The 27,215-nt window shown below is 33.8% G+C and overlaps 1 protein-coding gene, 1 long non-coding RNA gene and 1 pseudogene across 4 annotated transcripts in view; 1 reads left to right on the forward strand and 2 right to left on the reverse strand.

The window, feature by feature from the left end:
* Positions 1-11,057, forward strand: part of LOC140696389 (uncharacterized) — a 57,378-nt gene extending 46,321 nt beyond the window's left edge. Inside the window, exon 3 of the long non-coding RNA XR_012072654.1 lies at positions 10,795-11,057. This is a non-coding gene — a long non-coding RNA (uncharacterized lncRNA). The remainder of the gene's footprint in view (positions 1-10,794) is intronic.
* The window catches only part of SPATA16 (spermatogenesis associated 16), a 203,246-nt gene that overhangs the window by 107,574 nt on the left and 68,457 nt on the right, over positions 1-27,215 (reverse strand). For all 3 annotated transcript variants that reach the window (XR_012072647.1, XM_006200791.3, XM_072961099.1), the window contains exons 3-4: positions 26,988-27,133; positions 541-630 (exon numbers count right to left, since the gene is read on the reverse strand). Coding sequence is in view for 2 of the 3 variants with exons in the window: in XM_006200791.3 (XP_006200853.2) it covers positions 541-630; positions 26,988-27,133 (236 nt within the window). In the remaining variant the exon portion in view is untranslated. The remainder of the gene's footprint in view (positions 1-540; positions 631-26,987; positions 27,134-27,215) is intronic.
* Positions 9,566-9,696, reverse strand: LOC116281521 (U4 spliceosomal RNA; annotated as a pseudogene).

Raw genomic sequence — 27,215 nt, forward strand, 5'->3', positions numbered from 1 at the left:
TGCTGTACGTCTAGGCTCTGGGGATGAGTCTTATCAGGAGCTGCTTCACTAGGTTTTTATGAGGCGTATTGTGGGTTCAAGAGACAATACTTTAGGACACCTGTAACAACTCTTGGTATTATAAGTGATGCTGACTTCTCTAGAAATGTGATGCTGGGGTCTTTTTTACGTAGTTGGATTTTATTTCCAGAACTCAAAAAAAGGTAGTTGCAAAAGTGTGTCTTTAACAACCAGGATCAGGAACCTACTTGAGAACAAGAGGTCAGGTCCATTTCTCATCTTCTCTGGAAGTTTCCCCATCATTATCAGTGACCTCATGCCTGGAAAGTTTGAATTTTACTAACAGCTATGAACACAGAATGGCTTTAATTAAAGAAAAAGATAGTCAATAATTGTTGGTTTGACATTTATAAGACAATAATTCTGGTAAAATCATATTCCACAAGAGAAATGGAAAGTCCTATTATGCTATTACCAGAAGCTGAGAATAAAATCAATTTAACTTGAAATAAATCTTCACAAAAGTTACAACAAACATACCGAGCAGCTTCTGAATATCGCTCCAGACATCTAAACACTGTTGCCTGACGAAGATGATTTCGGAAATAGGCTGGGTTTAAAACAATGCTCCTGAAAAGATAAAATAAATACAAATGTTATTAAGCTTTTAAAAGTCAATTACCAGAAGTGTATAGGAATGAAATAACATTCATTCAGTTTTACATGCTATGTATTTTAAAAGATACTAATGAATGAATCATTTTTCCTTCCTGTAATTGTCATTTAAGACAAATAAACAAGCATTATTGAAAAGCCAAGTTTGCATGATGAAAGCCATTTTATTTATAACACTGGCTAACTTTTATAGACATGACAATGGCAAAGAATTTGAACCCAACTTATATTACATATAAGGCATGATTTTTTTAATTATAGTTAATAAGTCAGGGAAAAATCACAGGTAATTTATGGTATGTCTACCTGTAATGAAGGAGGAGATCGTTAGCTGTATTTCAGGTACAAGAAGGGAAACTGGAATTTGAGTGATATGCTTATTTGCACTCTATGGTTAGGCCCTGGGTCCTCCCAAAGCTGGACAATGTAGCGGAATGGAAGGAGCCCTATACCATTGGCTAAGGACTCTGGTCATGACCTTGCCACTTTTGGTAAGGCCCTTGTTCGCTTTCGGTTTCCATTTTCTTTTACTGAAGTTACAGGGCTTGACTTTGGGATACGATAATCTATCTGTCCTTACTTGCTAATTCTTCCATTATTTTGTAGAATCCTGGAATCTCAATCCAAGCCCAGATAAGCAGATAGTCACCCCACAGTTGCCTTCTTCCCCTGGAGATAAACTGGTAGCCATTCTTCTTCTTGCCTCACCGAGAGCCAGGCACTGTTCAAGCATTTGATATAATGAGGTGAACTAGACAGATGTAGACCACCACCCATCACTGAATGAGGAGACAGCCATTAGTGAAAGTTTGAAGTGTAACTTATATTGTAACAGTGTGTTGTGTTATGGCCATGAAATACAAAATGGTACAGAACAAACACAGGAGTATTAAACAATATTTTTTATTTTCCACAAGTTGATGAGAATCACTTGGAATTAGTTCATTATTGAGGTAAGTGGTTCTTCATCTTTTTATGAGAGCATTTTTGAGAATCAGATGAAAGCTATGGATTTCTGTTCAGAAAAATGCACGTGAACATGATTGCCCAAATTTGGGAAATTCCTGTGACCCTTTAAGGCTATTCATGAGCTCCAGATTAAAAAAACAGACACACAGATGAGAATAATTCCATTCCCAGAAACACTGCTTATGGAAAGAATAAAGTAAAAAAGAAGCACCTATCTGGCTCACACAGAATCATAGAATTATATGATGATAGGATGGATTGATTTGAATAATCTACCTCACTTTAAACACAAGTGAACAGAGTCCAGAAAGGTTAAGGGACCTCTCTAAAATCATACACTAGTTAGTTGCAATGCTGCTTTAAGTTTATTACTCTTTCCCATCTCTAGTCACAGCACTTTGTATTATACCTTACTGCTTCCCTATGATGATTTCTGAATTAAGGAGGCCTGAGTTAGCAAAGTTTTACTATATTCTGTGATTTGTAATTTGTACAAATGAATATATTAATCCCCCAAGAATTTTGGTGATTTCTGATTAAAATATTGGAAATTGAAAGACTATTAAATGAGTTTATTCCATATCAACACTGAACTATTAATCTACTACTAATATTATATTAATTCAGAAAAAGAGTATATTTACAAAGCATGTTTGTGTATTTTATTTCTATAAAAGGAATCTTGTAAAATTAGATCAGAGTGAAAAAAATAGTGCTCTGTCTAGGTTTCTGGGTCTTCTGAGTCTGGCAAGAACTTTTTCTTCCACCTTGTAGCTAATTCTTTCCTCTTCATTTGTAATCCTTCATTCACTTGTGCATTCTCAGTAAATGTCTGAAGTGTGATGGGACAAAATCCTTACTGCATGGCCATTTCTAGCCTTTGACATCTCTTTGCCCATAATGTGGTATTATGGTTTTGCTGAGCTGTTCTCCACGAATCTTGCTTTGCCAGCTATGTTCTTTTGATCCAAATGGATTTGACTGGAATGAAGGATGGGATGGGGTGGGCAGGAGGAGTAGTGAGAGAAGCGTTTAGTAAAATAGAGGGAGAAGGGAGAGGAGGAGTCATCAAAGTGGCTTTAGTGGAGGAGATTTTTGTGGGTCGTGAGGGTTGGTGAGGTAAATGCTGTTGCAGTGTAATTCTTAAAAAGAATAGATGAAAATTTCTCTTGTAATTGCAAGTTGTTTTTAAGACGTTGAAGAAATACAAGTAGAGGACATGAGTTTAGAAATCACTATTGCTAAACTAACTAGGTTCTTTTAAACTGAGACACCACCGTGCACGGAACCACATGAATCACAGCTTCATAAGAGGGATGAAAGAAGACCAGGATCCAGTCTACCCTAAGAGGTGGAGGTATAATTATAAAAGGATGCTTAGAAAGTTAGGATGAAATATTACATTTTTGGGACTCATAATTATTGCAGCATTCACAGTGAGCTTATAATATGCCCTATTAGACACTTGGCAAGGAAATGCTTGCAGTGATTGTAAGGCCTAGATTTTACACCTTTATTAGTTTATTTGATGCTTTCTAAAATGACATACCCTTTCTTTTGTTTTTGTTTTTGTTTTGTGTGTGTATATATACATATATATATATATTTATTTTATTGAAGTATAGTCAGTTTACAGTGTTGTGTCAATTTCTGGCATATAGCATAATGACTACCCTTTTAATGGTATATTTTATGTTGTGTACAGCTTGTAGAGGAAATGTTGATTTATCCTTTAAAAAGTTCTTCATCATTTATCATTTGATGCCATGTGAGGAGATCTAGGAGGCTACCTATAACCAAAATGGTCAGTCTAACTGGGTGTAGTGAAAATAAAAACGACTATACAGTTATAATCAGAGCCAGATCTCTGTACTGATTCATTTGATTTTAAAAAAGGAAATAACTCTGATTTTGTTATGCTGATAGGGGTTTTGGTAAAAGAACAAAAATTATGTTAGAGTGGCTAAATTGTAGAAGTCAGTGAATTGTTGTCAGAAAAAAGAAGACAGGGTTAGTAGTGGGCCATGAAGGTCCACTGTATTGACTAGCCCTTCTAGGAGAATGGGATCATGTAAAATAATAAATATTATGATAGATAAATTTTAGGGGGGAGGATATAGTTCAAGTGGGAGAGCACATGCTTAGCATGTGTGAGGTCTTGGGTTCAATCCCCAGTACCTCCTCCAAACATAAGTAAATAAATAAACCTAATTACCTCCCCCTCATTAAAAAAAAAAAGAAGAATGGGATTTTAAAAATTGTATTTCCTAACTTTTTATTGCCAGCATTTAGACATGCATTTTAAAAATACTTATTTTTTATTCATTATTTAATATTGCAATAATTTAGTTTTATTCTCATCACCCACAAATAATAATGTTTGATACTTCTTTTAAATATTTACATCTTTTTTCTTCTCTTACTGCATAGGTTATTTTTTAAAAGGACTTTAAGTTAAGTACTCTAGGGATGCTTTAGTATTTCTCTGATAATTATGATTATGGATTAACTTAAAATATTATTTGTCAAGAGTTATTATCAGAAATAAATGTTAAAGTTTTTCAAATACCCTTTGGATCTATCAATATGATTATGGACTTTGTCCTGATCTTTTGTAGGGATGATTTGGATTAATTACTGATTCAAAAAAGCATTAAATTAATAAACAGAATATTAAACTCAAGGATTTAGAAAGTGAATAATAAAGCAGAACTACATCAACAAAAATATCAACAAACATAAAATTAAAATTTTTTAAAATTATACTATAATTTTTATAAAATATTATACTGGAATTGAGTTGACAGAGATTTGGTGTTTTGTTAGTCTTTTCAACCAAATTAATCTTTGATTTAGCTATTTATTCTAATTAATTCTACTGTTCTTTCTGTGTTTCAACTTACTCATTTCAATTTTTATATTTATTAATCTATTTTTGTCCTCTCTAGATTCTATTTTATTATTTCTTTTATTCTTAACTTAAAATTCAAATCACTTATGTTTTCTTTCTAAATAAAGAAGGCATTTATAACTATGATTTTTTAAATTTATTTTTAGCTTTGACTGTATTCTTAAGAATGATAGAGTATATTTTATTCTCATAATTTTTCCCCAAGTCTCTAATTATAGATTTTAATTTCTCTTTGATTGAAAAACTACTGAGGATAGCACTGTTTGTTTTCAAAAGGGTGGTTTTTCTTGTTACAACTTTTAATATTACTTTTTCACTTTATTATAATGCAAATAGAGACTATGTCTTGTGTATTTCTGCTTTTCATATGTATCAAGAGTAATATATAATAGAGTGTTCAAATATTTTAATAGCATAAGGAAGAAATAATATATTCCTCATTTATAAGGTATTGTTAGTAACCACTGGGAGTGCACTTACAAGATTTTCAATGATCTAAATAAAACTGCTAGATACTTACCTTTACTTCATTTAAGTTCCTAGGGAGATCTTTCTAGACCTAAATTTTAATGGTAATTATTACCATTTCAAAATTCAGTTTGTTTTAAAGGTAATATTATTTCATGTTCTTTTTTCTCATCTTTCTATTTATTCTCTAATTTTTAGAAAATTAACTTATTTTAATGTACTTTTAAGTCAGTTTTATTGAGGTATAATCTACATACAGTAGTATTCACCTTCTTAAAGGGTGTAGTTTGATGCATTTTGACAAGTTTATAACCATCACTCCAATAAAGATATAGAATATTTCCACCCATACCAAAGAGTAGCAATAGAGGCATAAGAATTTCCTACCTATTCCCCCAGGGACAGATGTGTTTTGTTTCTACATCTCAGTCAGAAGCCTGAACTCTGGAATGAGAATGTTAGTTAGCAAGTCAGCACTCCTTCCAGAGCTTAAGGCTTTAGCTTCATATGAGATTAGGGATCAGGGAAGCAATTTCTTGTTGAGGCAAAAATGCCTAAGTCCAGTTCTCTTTACTTAGCTTGGTCATTAGCAAAGTAAATTAACAGTTATTCATCCACCTGAATGACACTCTTCTTAATATCTTAGTAAAGTGCTGCCATATGCTTTTAGAAATAGTTGGTAGATCTGGAGAATGCCAGGGATATGAAATATTTTTCATTTATACAGAGCATGATATCCTTGTGGATAAGATGGTGACATTTATGCTGGCTAATGGTATCATTCAGTAGATGATAACTTGTTGAACAACTGATTGATATTATAGAAGTATAGTCTGGATTATTATGAAAGAAGAAATTTAATGGCTTATCCTTAGCCCTTTTTGTGGACAATATTTTCATTAGTAACTATGATTAAGAGATTGAAAGGATGACTATAATTTTTTTTAATGGCATATGTTTTATCTAACAAAGAACTAATATCTGATGACAGAAGCAAAATTCAAAATGACACGGACTGGCTAAAAATCTCATGTTATGAATTTTAAAAATTAGTTCTACAAATATAACCATGGCTTGAATGTGACCATGTGGAAAAAAATCTAAATATTTTATCTAATTACAAGCTAACTGTGATAGGACAATATAATAGAGTTATAAAAACTGTATGTGAAATTTATTTTAAGTGATCTAAAGGCATTCTGTTCAAGTAATAAATTATATTTTTACTGAATTGTTCCTTAGCCATATAGGAGACGTATTTGTGGGAATTGTCACTATATTGAAGTGTGTCTACAGTGTCCAATGGATCTAGAGAACGTAGTGTGTGAAGAATATGGAGTAAAATTGCTATGTTTAGAGAGTTAAGATTAGTGGAGACTAAGTAGTTACTTTCAAACACAAAGACCTGTCATGTAGAATATAGATTAATTATTCTATGTACTAACAGATGAAGTCAGGCAAAAACCAATACTGTACAGTTATAGATAGTTCAGTTCAACATAAAGATGGACTTAATAACCAATGCTGCAGGCTTTGAGAAGAGTTTCCATTTATTGGAATAACTTAAGTGATATTTAGAATGCCATCTGTCAGGATGTGTAGAAGAAATTCTTGACTGAGTGGGAGATTACACTAAATGACTTTCAAGGATATTCATAAAAATCTCTTAGAATACATTGTTGATCACTGTGAAGGGTCTGAGGTTTTCCCTCCTTGCAAGTAACAAATTAGCATGATATAGGTTCATAGAAGACATGAACCTCCAGGGCCAGAGATTTCTTACTCACAGTCATAGCAGTAGCCAGGACATCAGTCTTTTGTTGTACCAGTTCCTTAAGCCACAATCCAGGTGGCAAAGCCAAGAAGTACAGGTGACACCTTCACATTATAGTAGGTTGCATTACAGGAGAGGAATCCTAAGCTTAGGGAATGTAGATCTTTTATAATGGATTTTAAGCATGGCAATTTGTAGGTTGAGAGGGAGACACTATCTTCATCTTCTAAGACTGTAAGCAGACATGTCTTTTCTTCCAAGGTTGTTTACCATGCAGTCATCTTTGAAAAGATAGTTCAGAGCAAAGGCCAGTCAATGCCTTGTCCATAAGACATGCAAAAATTCGAGAGAGCCAAGGAAATTGTCTCCCTATATAGATAATTTTTGTTCAGATATACAAATTGTATTTGTTACATTCATGCCATTAACAAATAAAGAAGGATTCTTAACAAGTTACATAATTAAAATATCATAGGAAAATTAGGAGAATACCTAATATTGAAGAATGAGTGATTACATTGTTATCTATTTATATTCTGATTTAGGTAGATTTTAAGGTAGCTTGTAGAATACTTAAGAGTTTAAATCAAAATAAAAATTACTTAGAACAAAGGGAAAACAGATAAATTGGACTATATAAAAATGAAAAACTTCTGTGCATCAAAAGACAGGATCAACAGAATGAAAAGGCAACTGTGAATGAGGAAGTATTTACAAATCATGTATCTAATAGGGGATTAATAAATAGAATATATAAGGAATTCCTAAACCTCAACAATGAAAGAACAAACAACCTAATTAAAAAATGGGAAAAGGACTTGAATGGACATTTCTCCAAAGCAGATATATAAATGGCCAATAAGCACATGTAAGAGATACTCAACATTAGTAATCATTAAGGAAATACAAATCAAAAATACAATAAGATACTACTTCACACTTGTTAGAATGGCTACTCTTAAACAGAAAATAACAAGTGTTGGCAAGGATGTGGAGAAATTGGACTCCTTGTGCACAGTTTGTGGGGATGTAGGATGGTGCAGCTGCTGTGGAAAACAGTATGGCAGTTCATAAAAATATTAGAGATAGACTTACTATATGATCTAGCGTTTCCACTTCTATGTATATATCCAAAAGAAATGAAAGCAGGGTTTTAAAGGTATATTCCTATGTTCATAGCACTATTACCCAGAATAGCCAAAGGTGAAAGAAACCCAAGTGTCCATCCACAGATTAATGGATTAATATAATGTAGTATATACATATAATGGAATATTATGCAGCCTTAAAAAGGAGGGAAATTAAGACACAAGTTGCAACATGGATGAACCTTCAGGACATTATGCTTAGTTAAATAGGCCAATTATAAAAAGACAAATACTGCATCATTCCATTTATTTGAGGTACCTTGAGTAGATAAATTCATAGAGACAGAAGGTAGAATAGTGGTTCCCAGGAGATGTGGTGTGAGGGAAATAGAGAGTTGTTAAGTGGTATAGGGTTTTAGTTTTGTAAGGTGAAGAGTTCTGGAGATTGGTTATACAACAATATGAATGTACTTAGCACTACTGAACTCCACATTTAAAGAATGGATAAGATGGTAAATTTTATGTTGCATGTGCTTTATCACAATTAAAAATGAAACAAAAAATAACTGAATGATGAAAGCAAGATTAAAAGTAGGGGAGCTAAGGTTACACCTGGATGAGGTTAGTACACAAAATACGTGTCATAAGAGTCTAAGAGTTTAAGTTGAGATGGACTACATGTTTTCATCTAGGTTTACTGATAGCTAATGGAAAGAGGAGCATAAAGTTTGTTTTAAACAAGCCACTTGTGCAATTCAAAAATTTCTTGTTGTACAGTCAGAAAGATCACTTTATCCAAAGATGGCCTCTAATGTAAAAATCTGTCTTCAGTAACTGATTTACAGAAGAATCAGGAATTGTTCCATGTGGTTGCTTCTGAGAGCTTCTTTCAACATAGGCTGTTGGTATAATACCAGATCTCAATCTAGTAACCTAAATTCCTGAGTAGGTGAAAGGAACTGTAATGTAAAGGGAACTTATGCAGTAATGCCATCACTACACAAAGATTCAGTGAAATCTTAATTCATTGTGTCTTACTTGGTCACTTGGTTCACTACAAAAGATTGATGATTAGAATTAAAAGCCAAAATAAAGTATAACCATCTTCAGCGTACTGAGAAGAATTGAGAAGTCCATGTACTCACTTTAAATATCTTACATTGGCAAGCAAGATAGAACAATGATGACCCAATTTAATTTACATGGGAGAAATTAAACTATTTTATAAAGTATTAGAGCATAAAATTAGAATTGAAGGCATTGGATTTCAAAATAAGAAAATTACAGTATATTATTGTCAAAGTATATAGCTCTGCCAAAACAGTGACAAAGTATGTGTTTGCACAAACATGAAAGTAAAACCTAACTCTTTAAAGAAACAACAACAAGAAATCATTCTCAACTATTTCTTGAGATCCCAGCATGACACAGCAGAAGAAAACAAGTTTAAAGAAGAAGCCAAGCAGGGAGGGTAACCTGAATACCATCCTGACCTTTCACCCATCAAATTACAATTAATTATATGCAAAAAATATTCAATTATGGAATTATTCAAGTGAGCAGCAAACACCTGATTTCTTGACATAACAGAGATTCAATGGGATAAATACCTCAAAAATGGCAATTTTGTCACAGTACTGAAAAATATATGTTTAGAAGGGAGATGTTATATTGTCTGTCCTCTTTATAGAGCTAGTAGTGAGTGCACATTAAAGAATGATTACCATCTATGTTTAAGTATATTTTTCAATTAGCAATAATCGCGCCTCGGATAAACCTCATTGGCTACGATACTGCCACTGCACAAAGCTTGTTTAAGTATATTTTTAGCATTTGAGAATGAGATTTCTCTGTTTACAAAAATAGAGGGAAGATTAAAGGATTCAGGTAATAAATTTAATAGGTGATCAATACCAGGAAATATGAACCTTTGGAGTTTTTTTTAGGGCTTCCGTATTTTTCCAGATTCAGTTTAGTCTTTCATATTCTTCTTCAACATTGATATCTTTTACTAACATGCATCAAATAATTACTTAAAATTATTAAAAATAGTTAAATTGAGATGTTATCTAAAGGTTTAATAAATAAGATAGAGATCTTATCTAAAGATCTCTACTGGATCTTTAGAAGTGTGCAGAGATATTCCTTTTTTGAGCAATGAAGAACATTTTTTTCTCTTCATTTTTTTACTTTCTTTTCAACTCTTATTAATTACTCTTTATATTAGAGACCTTTCCATAACAAGAAATAATGCTCAACAGTACTATTTATCTTTATATGTGCAGCATCTAACAAATGCATAGCGCATAATGGGCACTCACTGGATGTTTGTGGACTACAGCAATGTTACCGAGTGGCTGAGCCCACTAATGTTATCTATGATTTGCTGATGAGATTTACATCTCTTGTGACCTGTATATACCAGAGTCCTCTCTCCACTGACTTTTGTACCTATGTCCCAGTCTAACTTCAGCTTTACATAATTTCATCTACCTGTATTCAGATATGATGAGGAATGAAAGTTCATCTTTGTAGTTAAAGGATATAGAGATATACCTAAGTAGATTGTTTAAAAAAAATTCTAATGCAAAATTATTTTTCATAATTTGAAAACCTGAAAAAAAACCCACATTTTTGTAGTCTGTAATTGTGTCTTCCCATCTTTTTCTCTATCTGTCAAATGCTTAGACAGAGTAAATATGAAATGGGTTCCCATTTATTTTTCATCTACATTGTAATCCAAAGACTGTCCAGTAGAAGCTGTTAGTAAATCACTTGGTCAGTTCTCCCAACGAAACATTCTTTGAGGAATACAGTATATCAACCTATCTTTTGACATTTTCATTTTTTGTTCTTGACATTTCCTCTTAAAAAATAATACAGCGTTGGCCCTTTTATCTTTTCTGCAGGGTTTGTGAACCAAATACCAACTAGCAACTCTTTTGTAGAAAAGCTACCAAGATTAAGAAACCAGAGATGCAGACGTAAAGTCCTATTCATTTGTCTGTGTAATGTTGAGGGGGAGGAGGCTGGAGAAGTGGTGGTGGTGGTTCAAGAACAGAGTGACAAACAGCACATGCTTTTTTCTATTCTCTGTGTTACTCAGTGGGATGCATTTTAGAATGATTGCTTTGAAAAGTACAATTAATAAATTCCCCTCTGTTCTAACCTACCAGAACTTACTTATGATTCATTCAGCAACAATTATTGGAAGTAAACTACGTTCCAGACACTGTACAGGTTCTAAAGAAAAGAGCCAGAAGGGTAAATACATACTTAAACTAGTATTTTGAGTAGCCTATTGTATGGAAATAAATGTCTGTCTGCATTCTATTCTTTTCTTATGCTGCCTTCAACTAGCAATTATGCAGGAATCTTTAAAATGAGATGAAATAAATTATAGTGGTGTCTACTATATAGTTTTACTGGATAATGAAATGGGATGCTTGTTTCTTTTTAAGTATGAGAATTAGAGGGATTTTTCATACCAAAATAAAAACCATTCATATATCATCAAGTATTTAAATTATTCATATTAACATCATGATTTTTTGAGACTTGTATTAGAGACTAAAAAATGATATCTAGATAACAATATTTTACCTACTTTAAAGCCCCCCTTACCTCCTATGCTAAAGGGGAACTATTGATGTGACTCTTATGCTTTGTAAGACTAATGGACTTCTGACATCATCTCTGGCTTTTCTTTAATGAATTAATAGAATTAATGGGCCTTGTATTTATGTATACAGTATCCATACCAGCTAACCCCCTAGATTATATACTGTAATATAGTTTACAAGTTGAAAGCCAAAATTTGAATTGGATGTTGACTTTGATTTTGGGAAAGGCTTCTCAATGTTGGTTGGATTTAAATGTTTAGTTATAGACCAAATCACCATTACTCAGAATGACTCCAATTAGGAAAGTCTACTAATTACTAATACTATAAATGAGAATGTTAATGGTTTCTCTTTGAAATTCAAAGGGATCTTCTAATATGCTTATTAATCCTTTCTTTATTGACAAAGTTGATTAAGTCTCCTGTTCTGACATTCTGATCTCATTAGCTCCAAGAATTGAGTCGCAACCTATTGTGACTTGTGCCAAGTGAAGTGTCATCTCGCAGTACTTTGGAAATAATATATTTTCCAGATATCTTTAAAAGTGTTTCCCATTTCTGTGAATATAATTACAACAGCATATTTTGTGCTTCTGTTTAAAAGTTATGTTAGGTACTAAGGGACTAACCTCCAAAAGAAGTGTTAATCCAATTGTGAAAAATCATAAAAATACACACATAACTAACAATAAATAAACTGAAACATGAAACAGTTAAATTGTGGGCTGCATACAAAGGAGATGGAAAAAAACCAGAAGTTTTGTGTAAAGGATCTTAAATGACAGGAAAATGCAAAATTTGGGAAGACATCAGGAGGAAGGGAGTCTTGAGCTGCACTATGAAATGATCACATTTAAGGAAGAGAGGTAGAAAATCCAAATTAGAAGAGTAGCCCCAAAATGACTTGGTGATAGAGGATGGTAAACCATATTAAAACTGCCATGTAAATTTGCTTGGCTAAAGTAATAAATTCACCATAGAGGAGGACAGGATCCTATTAAGGATTTGTTCATTAGTTAAAAGATTTTTAATTTTGTGGAAGAAATTTCTAACGGTTCAGCAACTACTAAGCAAGCACATGTGGAAGGATTTTTTAAGTATGACAATCATTGCAACTATTTTGAAGAAAGTTGAGAGATACAAAAGCTGGGAGGATACTGAGGATGCTATAAACTAGTATAGTAGTTCTCAAAGTGTGATCTGCAGATTTCCAAGGTGGTTTACAATATTATTATTATTTTTATAATAACATTAAGATATTCTCCTTTGTCACTGTGTTGATATTTGCACTGATGTTGCAAAAGCCATGGTGTATAAAACTGCTGGCTCTTTTGCAGGAATCAGATCAGTGAGAGGAAACTGTTGTAGTAGACATCAAGTGTATTCTTCATCATTGTATGTGCTTGCCTCCCCCAAATTGTGAATCTCAGCCCCTGAACACATGTCTTTTTAATACTTGACATGACTAGATGGGACATATGCAGAAAGCACTTCTCTCCTGCTCAACAAACTATGATGGCTTCTCGAGGTAAAGCATTTGTGCACTCATGCCATTGTTTGCACTTGTGAGCTGACTTAGCTGCTGTTTCCACGGAACACCATGTTTTACTTGGAAGAACAAATAACCAACTATGATTATCAGACTTGGAATTTGGCAGACATTTCTTGAAAATGAAATAAGTGTGCCTGTCACTTAAAGGAACACAACTGACAGTATTTATTGCCAGTGATAAAAGTTTGAGCTTTCAAGCAAAAATTAGAATTTTGGAAAACTTACATCCGTCAGTGTGAACTTGACAGCCACCCAATACTTGAAGACTTTTCTGATGATATTAACATGTGCAGTTTTTAAAATTTACTATGCATAATAGAAATCTGAAAATGATGCATTATTTTCCAAATAACCAATGTATGATGTTACTAATTCATGAGTAGGTAAACAATCCATTCAAAGTGTAAGGAAAACTAGTGGTTTTTAATGAAACAGACTATTAGTTGATTGATTCAGCTTCAGAATCCTCATTGTAATTAATCTTTAAGAAACCACAACTTGTCAAGTCTTGGTGTGGTATCAAAGAAGAATATTCAGGATTATCTGAAAAGCCTATTAATATTCTCTTTCCTTTTCTAACTATACATCTTGTGTCAAACTGGATTTCTTCAAATAGTTCAACCATATTGTAACAGATTGAATGCAGAATTAGATACGAGAACTCAGTTTTCTTTTATGATGCCATACGTTAAAGAGATTTGCAAAAATGTGAAACAATGCTACTCCTCTATGCATCTTAAAAATACTTATTTTTCATAAAGTATGCATTTTATGTTAGCATGTAATGGGTTTATTGTTCTTAAATGAATAACTATATATTTTTAAGTTTTTACATCTTAATTTCTAATATGATAAGCATTTATAAATGTAACCCACATAAAGCAAAAACTCTTTGGGATCCTCAGTAATGTTTGAAAATATATAGTGAGGTCAGAAGACCAGTTTGAGGACCACTGTAAAAGTAAATAGTCATATTTTGCATTTAGGCTCTAACTATAAGAGTTAAGATAAAGAGGAACATGGAGCATACTTGTTTAATAATTTGCATTATATCAGTGCATCCTTTTGCCCTCCCTCTTAAAACCAAAATACTCCCCACCCCTCTTTTGGGGGGCATGTACATGTGACTTTTCAATGTTATTCTCTTTTTATTTTCCTTCCATAAAACCAAAAACTATTTTCTCAAAGCCTGTATGTATTGAGCAGGTTCTACAAGGAAAATTTATGGGAAATGAAAGTCTAAAAAAGCAAAAAGATTCAGGTTAAACATCTAGTAAAGTTGTAGATTAGATTTCTTTCATCTGCTTATCTCTTATTGTGAAACACTTAAAAAATTACCAAATAGTGCTGTGAAATTAACTGTCTTCAGCGGGAAGGTTCTATTTGCTATTAAAAGCATTAATAATTGGCAATATCATAAGAACATTTATATCTAATTACAAAATTATTTTGCCTCAGGCGACCTGGGAAAGGCACGTGGCCTGCATTTTCTCCAGTGAGGAAGGTTCATATGATATGTATATGTCACAACTATGACCTGTGCCACCAAGGAGTCATCTCTTTTCAAACTAATGATGTTGTAACTTAACATATGACTGCTCTTCAGACTTCTATGAAAAATCAGCAAAGGTCACAGGATGAACATGAGGAATTCTTGCCATAGCAACAGAAGATGAAATGAGGGAGGGTTTAGGTAAATACAGCAGTCTCGGTATAATCCCAGAATTTGCAAAATGCTTGTTGAGGCTAATAGTCTGTTGTCAATGATTATAAAATACTCATGGAATCTCCAGGAAAATAACTGTATCCATGAAGTACAGCCATAAATTGTGAAAAGTAAAATGGATAGTGGAGTGGTACTTTTATTTATAAGGTAGTCAGCTCTTCTAAACTATGAGAAAACCGTTAGATAATAAGTCAGGGACACCCAACAAGAGATTTTTATCTGGAAAATAAGAGAAAAATTTAATTATCAAATGCAGACTGGCAAGAGCTATAAAATGAACAGGTGTGGGCATCTAGGCTGTGTTTTTCACCTCCTCCAGTAAAAACTGGTTGGTCCAGGTTTGTCTCCTGCTACTTGTAGCCCTATGTATAATGACCTATTTAGTGACTTCCAGGTGCCAAGTACCCCAGGAAAGACGTTTAGGACTGAGAGTGTGAGAAAACATTGGGGAAGTTGCTTTGAGCATAAGACTCAAATGACAATCTTACGCTTTAGCTTGGGTGAGGCAGCATCTATAGGAATAAGCTTTAGTTCCTAATAACAGTGTTGGTTAAATTTGGAAATGTGAGTAGTCCTCCATTTTCCCTCAAAGTTAAGTGTTTCTAACATTTTTGGACATCTAGTATTCACCAGGAAGTTGTATTTCCCTACATTTGCTTAATTTTTGTATTGGACTTAAACTAGTCCATTTTTTAACTACTTGTGTGGAAATCTTTTTGCATGTAAAGGAAACAGATTAAGAGGTTAAAAACAAACATCCCCATGGGTACCATCAAAATAGTTTTCACTTTGTTGATGAGCACTGGGTAGACTGACTGTTCACACTGTTAACTAGAGCAAATGTGCTCATGAAAAGAAGTTTGTGAATTCTAGAATCTTGTAAAATTTCAGGTTGGTCACCTGATGTATTTGAAAATAAAACACAATAGTGACTTTAAGGTTAATATCCGCACAGATATTCCCCATTTGCAAAAATCTTTCATATTTTTAGTATCATTTTACCCCCTTTACAAGTGTTGAGGAAGATATTGTTATTATCCCTTGTTCAGAGATACAGAAACTGAGGCAAAGAGAAGTTCAGTGACTTGTGAAAGTCAAGGTTAGTCAGTGGTATGCAGAGATTCAAAACTAGGCCTTTGGTTGCTCAAGCTTGTTTCACTACCTCACAAGGAAAGTTACAGCTCCTCTGTTTTTCTTTACTTGTTATAACAGAATTAGTCATTGAAAGTCTAGAACTTAAAAAAAAAAATCAATCTTGCAGCAAGTAGAACCAAATATATCTTGTCTTTCTCATTATGTGTACTTACCCCAGGCCACACCATTTACATATTTTAGAACATTTCAGTGCTCTAAATGAATGAATGTACATGAATGCTTTTGATGTCCTAGTGAAAATTTAACAGAAGAAGTTGCAGAAAGGCTAAATCACTTGTTCAGCTCATCAGAATAGATTTTAAAGCTGGTGTATTAGAAAGTAGGAAACAAATATAAAAAAAAACCCTCTTAAGAAAAGTAAGAATAAACCCACCCACAAGGAGTGTCTCTGCAGCCTTCTTGGCAGCTTTGAGGGCCCAACGAACAACATTTCCTGAAGGCGGTACTCAGCATGGGAGCTGTGCGTTAGCACCCCCTGTTCTGTTTTCCAAGAACCGCATGGAAATCAAAAGCAGGGGAACAAACCAACAATAACTGATACGTTTAAAGTCTGTGGAGAGGTCCTGATTTTACTCCACTGCATTAATATACTGCTTCCTCATTTATGAACCATTTTTATATCAGTGAGTAAATGGGAAGGAAAGACAAAAGCTGAATAGATATTGACCTCAGAACAAAGGCTAGGCTAAATTCTTAGAAGAGAAAAAGTGGAAGCTAGAATAAGACATAAAACATCAAGCAGGATGATTGTAAACTAAAATGCAGTCGACTTGAACACAAGGGTAGAAGAGCCATGGAAGGGGAGACAGTGTAATGGAGGCAATTCAGGAATGATGGAGGTGGGCTTATTTTAATTAATCTGTTGTAGGCTTTGTTATAATGAAAAATTTACAAATATAAGCATGAATGATTATAAATACATTTAATATAAACAGAGTGTGATCTTTTTAATCACATCTTTTGCAACTTGGACAGGCAACTCAAGAAGTCTGATCCAGCTGCAGAACGTGCCTATTACTGAAAACTCAAGAAGGGATCAATTTCTTTTTGATTTTTTTTGTTTTGTTTTTTTTTTGCCTTTGCTATGCATTCAGATTTTCCTCTCTTACCAGACATAGTCATTGTTTTCTCCTCCTCCTCCTTCCCTCCCTCCCTCTCCTCCTCCTGCTCTTCCTTCTCCTCCTCCTCCTTTTCCTTCTCCTTCTTCTTCAGAAAAGAAATTTCTAATAAGATGTCTGAGCCATCAGTGTCCTATTTCTTGTGTTAATGACTTTTGGACACTTACACATTTACATTCCTTGGGTAATACATGACCACGTTTAAATGTTTTTTGAAATTCATTTGCTTTAATCTTCTTTTTTTTCTTATTTATTTATTCATTTATTTCACAAATAATGCCATGTATTTTATCTTACAGGGATATTTTATTAATTCATGTGCTGATCACAAAGTAGAGGCAGGGTTCAGGTACAAGGAAGGGTGAAAAGCAGTGATGCATGTTAGAACAGAATCTTGTGATTTAAAAGCTGTGTTGCATCAATATTGTACAGTAGACTTGCCAGGCTAAGTATTATTATCCACAAATCACATGTGAGGAAATCAAAGCTTTAAAAAATAAAACAGTGAAATGGGAGTTGAATCTAGATTTTATAATTTCAGGGACAATGCCCACCACATGCCACTGCTACCTCAGTCCGTATGGAAACCCCTTCAGATTTTAAAGATGCTGTGATTCTCAACGTTTTCAGGATGAAATGTGATGACAGTCAGATTTTTTAGGAGAAAGAAAAATCACTGTGATATCATAGGTTTGCTAGGATGTAGTTCCTTCATCTGTAAATGTAGTGATGAACCCTTCCCAGGAAGTTATTGGAAGGATTAAATGAGAAAGCATATGAAGTGCCTAACACACACCTACTACATCGTAGGCATTCAATAAGTGCTTGTTCTTGTTCCTGCTGGAGAACTGTTTCTCACTGTGGTCAACTTTACACTGTAGAAAGGTATTGTGGCTGTTCCCTGCAGTATGGTACAGTGGACATAATGCCTTTCCACAGAAATTGGCATTTTTTAATATTCTTTTTCAGGTTAAAAAGAAAACTTGGAGTGTCTAATATAATCCTCAGTGGAAGCATCTTTTTATAGGTAGATATATTTTCATGAGGATAAAATGGCAAGCGATATAAAGGTACTAATGGTCCATACAGTATTTTAATATGCCTAACTTCTCAAAGAGGCAGAGTGCCTGCTTGCAAGAAGTCCAACCAGATATCCTTAAAATGTCTTTGCCATGGTTTCCCTTTGGTTTCTCCACACTTGCAAGCTCATACAAGCATACAAGTGTACATGAGCACACAAACAAACACAGATTGTACTTATTTCATTTAATTGAAAGGAACAACCATTAATTTAAGGATAGAACTAGGAAGAAATAGGGATTTTTAAACTGAAGTCCTTTGTTTTGTTTTGTTTTGTTTTTTAACATTTTTTTATTGATTTATAATCATTTTACAATGTTGTGTCAAATTCCAGTGTTCAGCACAATTTTTCAGTCATTCATGGACATATACACACTCATTGTCACATTGAAGTCCTTTTTTAAGAGTTGAGAAAAATAGTATGGAAAATGTAATGTCTTCTGAAATAAATGGCAGTGTCATCAAAACAGTCACCCATATGTTTTTCCAAAGCAAGACACTGTGAGGTACCTGGCTGAGGTTATGTATATTCAGGTAAGGTTATGTCTTTTTATTTTGTGTTTCCTATTATTATCACCCCCCTACAAGCAGTATCAACACTGATACTTAGTAAGCCACACATTTTTTCATATCAAGAAACTGGTACTATCAATATTCCCTTCTGTTTTATTATTAATATTGTGATTTTGTTTAAGTTCACTTAAGATTGCGAGAATTTTTTTTTATCAAATGCTATTGAACTGTTGAATTTAATGGCCACTTTTTTAAGCTAAGCTATTTTATTTTATTTATTTTCTTTCTTTTTATTGTTTAGTTGAAGTATAGTCAGTTTACAATGCTGTGTTAATTTCTGGTGTACAGCATAATGTTTCAGTCTTACATACATATATTCCTTTTCATATTCTTTTCCATTATAGTTTACTATAAGATATTGAGTATAGTTCCCTGTGCTATACAGTATAAACGTGTTTATTTTATACATAGTAGTTAGTATCTGCAAATCTCAAACTCCCAACTTGTCCCTTCCTACCCACTTTCCTCCCTGGTAACTGTAAGTTTGTTTTCTATGTTTGTAAGTCTGTTTCTATTTTATAAATTTGTTAAGACTTGTTTTGTGGGCCAACATATGACGTATCCTGAGGAATGTTCTGTATGTGCTTGGAAAAATGTGTATTCTGGTGCTACTGGGTTAAATATTCTATATATGCCTATTATGTTGATTTGGTCTAGCATCATTTAAGTTTGCTCTTTCTTTATCGCTATTCTGTCTGGATAATCTGTCCATTATTGAAAGTGGGGGTGTTGAAGTTCTCTATTATTATTGTATTTCTTCCTTCACTCTGTTAATATTTGCTTTAAGTATTTTGGTGCTCCTTGTTGGCTTCTATTGGTTTCCCAGGCTGATGGGATTACCTGCAGAATTTCAGTTGAGATAGATTAGAGCCAGGTCACCTGACTGTTGCTAGGTTCACAGTGGGGTCTGTGGTTGATGAGCCTGTTACTGGGGTCTTGGGTGAGTGTGGATCCTATCTGGGTCCCTGGATGGACAGAACTGCCTCTAGAATCTTGCTAGTAGGGCTGGTGCTGAGATAAGTGTCCACTTCAGAGTCTGCAGTTGGATGTGCAGACAGTGGTTCTGTTATCAGGTATGTGGACAGATCTGGCTCCCTTTGAGTCCTTGGGAGGGCTTCTGCTGGACCACTGGATGGGTTCCTGGGAAGACAGGCTGGCTCTGTACTGTGATTGATAGGAGCTGGAACTGCGTCCCAGGACTTCAGGGTTCATAGCCAGAAAGTGAGGTCAACAGTCATGGCTCTGAAGGCATGGATGGTCATGTCTCCCACCAGATGCCTAGGTGGGTCTAGCTGCTCCCTGACTGCAGTGAGGAGGGGCTGGAGTTGTGTCACAGAGACATTTTAGGATCTCTGGGGGCACAAATATGTATTTCTCCAGCCAGGTCTCTGGGCTGAAAGGACTGCTTATGGTCTGGCTGAAAGGGAATAGAGCCAGGTCACAAGTTTCTTCAGTGTCTACAGCCAGGCACAAGGTCTGTGGGGCTATTACTGAGGCACAAGCAGGCATGACTTCTCTTGGGTCCCTTGGCATATTGTGCTGGAGGCAGAACCAAAATCAAGGGAGGAGGGACTATAACCAAGTCTGCAGGGGTCAGAACTAATTCTGAGTCTGCAGCTAAGACCACCATAGGTGAGTCATCCCCCTTGGTTTGAGCCCGCTGTATTAAAATTGCCTTCCTTAGTTCTGGACCCCCTGCAGTTTCACAGCCTCCTACCTGGATCCCAAAGTCACTTTTGTCTGTGAGTGGCTGCCAAATTATTGCTGCCAGGAGATGATGCAAGCTGGAAACCTCCTGTTCTGCCATATTGCTGATGTCACTCTTGGCCAAATTTTAAACCTTCAGTTTTGGTAGAGTATTGTATTTAAAATATCTCATTTCATGAGATCTGCAAGAAATTTTTAAAAATTCTGTTCCTTCCATTATGAACCAGTTCAGTCTAAAACTCTGGCTATCCGTTATGCTTTAAGCTTATATCATCTCTGAGCATTTAATTATCTTCAAAGTTGAAAATAATAATGACCCAAAGTTTTATTTTCATAGAAGTTTCCAAATTGTCTACTTTATTGAGTATCTGTTGGGTTCAAAAATGGTATTTTAAAAATAAAGTTCTCCTCTATGCATAGGTAGAATTTGTTTCTATTATTACCATTGAAAATAATCTGCATTTCTTTATTGGTGGTGGGATTGAAACAAAACACAAATATGGTATAGTTAAGATTCAGGAGTGATTTTTAACCAGTTTACTTAGATTTAAATATGGGAAAACTGATGCAAAGAGAAGTTAAATTACTCCAAAGTCAAAGCTATTAAGTGATGAGGCAGAGATTCAAATCCATCCCTTTGTTATTTTATTTTCTTGTATTTTGACTGATGGGTTATTTTCCAAGTATTTGAGGGATTTTTTTCTAGATATCTTACTGTTAATGATTTCTAATTTAATTGCATTGTAGTCAGAGAACATACTCTCTCAGATTTCAAATTTTCGAAATTTTATTGAGCCTTATTTTATCTTTGGTAATACTCCTTGAGATTTATTTTGTCTGATATTAACATAGCCAAATATGACATAAATATGACATATGACAATATGACATAAAAGCAGTTTTTTATGTTTACTGTGTGGTATATAATTTTTCTCCCTTTTGCTTTTAAAGTATGTCCTTTTGGAGACAGCACATAGTTGAATCTTATGATTTCACCCAGACTGACAGTCTCTGCCTTTTAATTGGAATGTTTAGTCAATTAGCTTAGTATGTTTAATGTAATTATTATTATGATTTGGTTCAACTCTACCATCTTGTTGTTTATCTTCCAGTGTCCTTTACTTTATTGGTTCTTCTCTTCCTCCCTTCTTGGCTTATTTTTAGTTAAATATTCTTTAGTATATAATTTTAAGTCCATTATTGGCTTTCTAGGTATATTTTTAGAGTTTTAAAATAATTACTCCAGGGATTATAGCATGCATTTTTAATTTAACACAGGCTACTCAAAGTTAATATTGTACTAACTCACATAAAATCTTTACTAGTAAAATTCCATTTGTGCCTCCTCGCAGGGGTTTTTGTGATATTGTAGTCAAAACTCACATCTAAATGTGTGATCTTATTATTTATTATTTTTACTTTAGATAATGTGATAAAATGCTATTTTTTCCTTAAATAGTCATAAAACTTTAAATAAATTTGGAGATGAAAAATAGCATTTTGTGTTTATTCACATATTTACCATTTCTGGTGTTCTTCATTCCTTTTTGTGGATCCAAATTTTAAACTAATGTCATTTACTTCAGGTTAAAATATCTTCCTTATTATTTTTCAAAGTTCAGATCTGCTTAAGATTAATTTTTAAACTTTTTTATATAAAAGTGTATTTATCTCACTCTCATTTTGAAGAAATGTTTTTGCTGTATTCTGGTTTGACATTTTTCTTTCAGCACTTTAAACTTCTTGTTCCATTATATTTTGGCCTTCATTATTTCTGATTAAAAGTCACCTGTTATTTGTATCATTGTCCCTTGCATGTGATGTGTTGTTTTCCTTTATCTGCCTTTAGTATTTTCTCTCCATCTTGGGTTTTCAAGTTTGCTTATGCTGTTCCTAGATATGATTCCCTTGTATTTATTTTAGTTGAGTCTAACTAGATCTTCCTTTGAGCCAAATATGGGAATTTTCTGTAATTACTTTTATGCCCTTTTCTCTTGTTCCTTTCCCTTTGGGACTTCAATTACATGTAAACTGGATTGCTTGTTACTGTTTCTTAGGTCACTGAAGCATTGATTAATTTCTTTAAATATCTTTTTTTTTCTTCTGTGTTTATAATGGATCATTTCTATTGATTTGTCATCAAGTTTACTAATCCTTTCTTTAGTAGTCTTCAATCTGATTTTAAAGTCAGTCAGTATATTTTTATTTTAAAAATTGTATTAATCTATGCTAAAACCTTCATTTGGTTCTTTTCTGTAGTTTTTATTTTTCTGTTGAGATTCTTATCTCTTCATTTATTATGACCATCTTTACCTCAAGATCCTTGAACCTATTTTTCACAGTTTCTTTAAAATCTTTTTCTACCAAATCTAGGTCATCTTGGGGCCTGATTCTATGGACTCTTTATTTTCTTAAATATGAGTCTCATTTTCCAACTTCTTTGAATGTATAGTAATTTTTAGTTTTATGTTGGACATTTTGGGTGAAACTTTGTAGGGAACCAAGATTATGATATCATCTTTGCAAAGTTGTTGAATTTTTTTCCTATCAGTCAGTTAAATGACAAATACTCCTCTTCTTGTCATGCTTGGTTTTGGTCTCTATTAAGGCAGGTCTGTTTTGGCTTGAGTGTAATCTTAAGGTGTGGTCCTTTCTGGAGGTCGTGGTCCTAACTCTTAAAGCATGGTCTTTTTGGAGTCTCAGCTGAATGCCTGAAATACTCAGTAAGAGTTCTTCACATTGATACTTAAGTATCTCCCACCACTGCAGGTCCTTCAGTGTTTTCATTTAGCTCTTAGTCCTGTAACAGGCAATCTCTGCTATATCACATCTCACATTGGCCAAGAACCTGCAGCAAATCGTCATGCAATTTTCCACCCCCAGCTCCCTCACATAGCTATCTCTTCTTTGGTCACATTCCCTGTAAATTACAGCCGTTTTATCAGCCTAGTATTCTAATCTCTGCTTCCTCAGCTCAGTGAGTTTGCACTTTAACTTGATCTCCATCTCTCTGAGTTAGGGCAGGAAAATGACCCCAGGAAAAAGCTGAGAGGACTGTGGGGCTCATCACGTATATTACCCTTCTTTCAAGGATCAAAGTCCTGCTGTGCCCATTTTCCAATGCCTAAAAAGAGTTGTCTCATATATTTTGTACAGTTGAATAGTTGTTTATAGCAGAAAGGCAGTTCCAGCACCAGTAACTCTGTCATGGCTGGAAAAAAAATCCATGGGTTTATATTTAATTTTCACAAAACCTTGTGAAATAGTATTTGTGAATTAGGTACTATTATTATAACCCAATTTTATAGAGAATTAAACTCAGGCTAACTAGTGAGTGAGGGAGTAAGAATTAAAACCTGAGCAGTCAGATTCCAGACTCCATGTTCTGACTTAATATACAATACTGCCTCTGCAACATGAAATTATGTTTATTACCCTCATTGCATTATCACACTTTTTTCTCATATTTATTAATATTTGTTTTTTTAAACTTTGTTCGCTACCTGTTCTAATTGCTACCTCTGTATAAGCATCATATATTTTCTGTTTACAACTGCCTCCCCACTGTCTAGCATAGGCTCTTGGTAAGCATTCAGTAAATGTTTGTTTAATAAATGAATGTAGATACCACCATTATAAAACAATTTTGAAAATGGGCTCATTTCCACATATTTGGTATTTTAGGTTTCATCTTGCTTGCCACCCTGTGGCATCAAAATTCTGCAGCAAAAACAAACAAATATCAATCTAAAGGTGGGAAATAATGCAAAAAAAGGTGATAGGTATCATTAGAATCTTTACAATTGTACACATCAAAATATATATGATAGAAACAAGTTATAGCAGGATTTCTACTCTTGATAAGATAGCAGTAATTAGAAATCAGTCTTAGGAATGTTCAAGCACCTACTGGTAAACAATGACATTAGTTTGATGAAGTGAACAAAGAGTTTGACTAGGGATTCTAGGCATCCCTTTTGGTTGAAGTAAAAAAAAAAAATGATACCCATATCTACCACTCTGGATATGTTATTTTAAAAAGGAAAGAAATTGTTAATATTTTTTCCTAGAGCCTTTGTATCACTTATTATATTTTAAATGACAATACTCAGCTAATTAATTTCAGAATGTATCTTTGCTGAACCTAAAACCATAAAGTTATGGTTCTTGTAGTCTTCTACATGACAAAACAATGTGCATTTATTTTTATCAGAAGCAAAACTACATGATGGTTTTCAAGCTAATTTTTGTGTTAACGAATCTCCTAAAGATATGCAATAGACCTCACATTTACATAAAATTAAAGAAAGGATGCTTCAGCAAATGCAAATAAATGCAAAAAGGGAATATTTTAATTTTGATCCATGATTAGTCTCAACCATCACAATGTGGTAATAATACAAAAGCACGATTCTACATTCAGTGTGTAACTAATGGTTGTAAGCTATTTATAGACTTGAGTATCTTGATTATTTATTTTGAGAAATATATTTATGTTTCAGATTTTATTTTAAAATCTGAGATCTTCAAAAACATTTTAATATTAGAAACATATGCTCTGACTTCTGCAGTTCTGCAATATGACAGGCCCAGCAAAATGATTTATTTCACTTGGTGCATTATTAATTGTATGAATTGACTGTTTAACCTCTATTGATTTGCATTTCTTACTTAAGGTTCAACTTAGAAACAGAAGCAAAAGTTATCTTACAATAGAATAAAAAGGATACAAGAATTAATTCTAGCATAATAGGGAAGATTATTTTACTATTCACTATTATATATCCTTCCCTCAGTAATATTCAGGGTCTTGAAAGAGCACTCTTAGTTTTAAAATAGAAGTTTCTAAGTCTAAATCGTGAACCTATTGAAACTAATACTTGCATCCTTAGGAACTGTAGCATTTTATTGCTTCTTGTATTTGGATTATGGTGCAATTTTTGATAAATGTTCATTACTTATTTGTATAACACTGAATTAGATTTTGACATGACCATACTATTTGGAATCCTTTTTATTATTAAAAATGATTTGAAAATCCATCAAACTATTCTAAAGTCCAGGAGATATTTTCCTTAATATGTAGGCCATGTTGGTGACCCTTTTTATGTATAGTTAAAGCCATGGAGAAGGTGATGATTATTTTCAAGTGTATCTCAATTCATCATTGTTTACATATGCCTACAGATTTTCTGGACTATTCCTAATTTCAATTATTTTTTCCATTGTACTCACAAGTCACCCAAGTAGCCCAGAAATTCCAATATTTTGACATACTGAAATATATGTTGCTTTTCCAATATTGTTCCTTTCAAATGGAAATGCAATAACATTCTTTGATATACCATATGTCCAGAAACTATGGTTGCATAAAATGTTTGCAGAAAATACAGTCAAAATTTCTTTTGGAGTCAAAGAGAATCTGCATTTAGGTTCTGCAGTTTACTTAAGAAAGAAAATTTCTTTCAGGCAGGTTACCTTGTGAATTTCAAAGTAATTTTGTTGTCTGCAGGTTCTTAATGTTAAGCTTAAGCCTACAGGCTTGCAGTCTACAAGCTTAGGGCTGTGAAGAATCTTTGGTGGAACTTTTGCAATCATAGTGAATGTAGAGTTGTAAATGAATTTTACCATGTTGGCAGATCTCCTGCTCACATAATGAGTCTTAGTATAACTGAGACTTATGTTTCCTACTGATAATTAACAGGGCAGGCATTGCGTTTTCATGCTGATATTAGTTTTGTTATTTGTATCCAAAAGAAATCCAGAATATGTGAGATCAGAGAATGGGCAACACTAAAGTTCTAGGTAAATTGCTCTAAGTCAGGTAGAGATAGAGGCATCATAATTCTAAGAAAAGAGTTATTTGAAAGGCATAATATAGTCACTTTATCTTTCTTGTAGATTAAACTGAGTATTACCCATGATAAGAGCAAGGTCTTTAGGAGACAGGAGATAGAGGGCATTTTTAGGGAAAAAAAGATAGGCCTGGGTAACCCTGAGGATTCTGGGAGGCCACAAGATAACACAATCATTCAGAGGTCTGAAGAGGGATAGAAATATACAAAAGAAATCCTTAAAGGTCTAGATAAAAAAGTGTTTCACACTTTTGGACAACTGTCACACTCACCCTGCATAGATAGCATCCTCTTAATCAGCTATGCCATCACCAAAAAACTACAGACTTTTAAGTCGTTGCTCATTGGTTCATGGTTGAAATTTCCATCTACCATTCTCAGTATCCTGGGCAATTTTGGAAATCCTTCTTATCCCTTACTTACTTTATTCATCCGCTCCTTTTTTTTCCTGCAGTAATTACTACTGCAGTTATCTGCCTTTTTATGTTGTCCTGCATTATAGATAGTTATTTATGTGAATATTTCTTCCATTAGGTTTTGAGATGCCCTTTGTGATCTCTATGATTGTCTAGCTTAATATAAATCAGGTAGTAAAGTAATGTTTTTTGTTTTGTTTTATATGTAAATGGAATGGAAGTTAACCGTAGGAGCTCATGTTATAGCCTCCGCTTGCATGGACGGTACTTTCTTGCAGTTATTTACACTTCATTTTACCTGTGCGCGTGATTCAGGGCAAGGTCGGGTTTCCTCATTCGTAAATAGCACATAACAAGCTTTGTCTCAATGAAACTTGCCACGCTTGCTATATCTTCAGAAGATGCTTCAAAGGGTTTTCCCAGAGCTGCCCCTTTGCTGCAAAGCTTTAAAAAAACACAATACATTAAATTTCTAATCACCTTGACATATGATCGATCTTTTAAATAAGCAAAGCATATATATGTA

Source organism: Vicugna pacos, chromosome 1 (assembly GCF_048564905.1).
Source record: "Vicugna pacos chromosome 1, VicPac4, whole genome shotgun sequence".
Taxonomy (NCBI): domain Eukaryota; kingdom Metazoa; phylum Chordata; class Mammalia; order Artiodactyla; family Camelidae; genus Vicugna; species Vicugna pacos.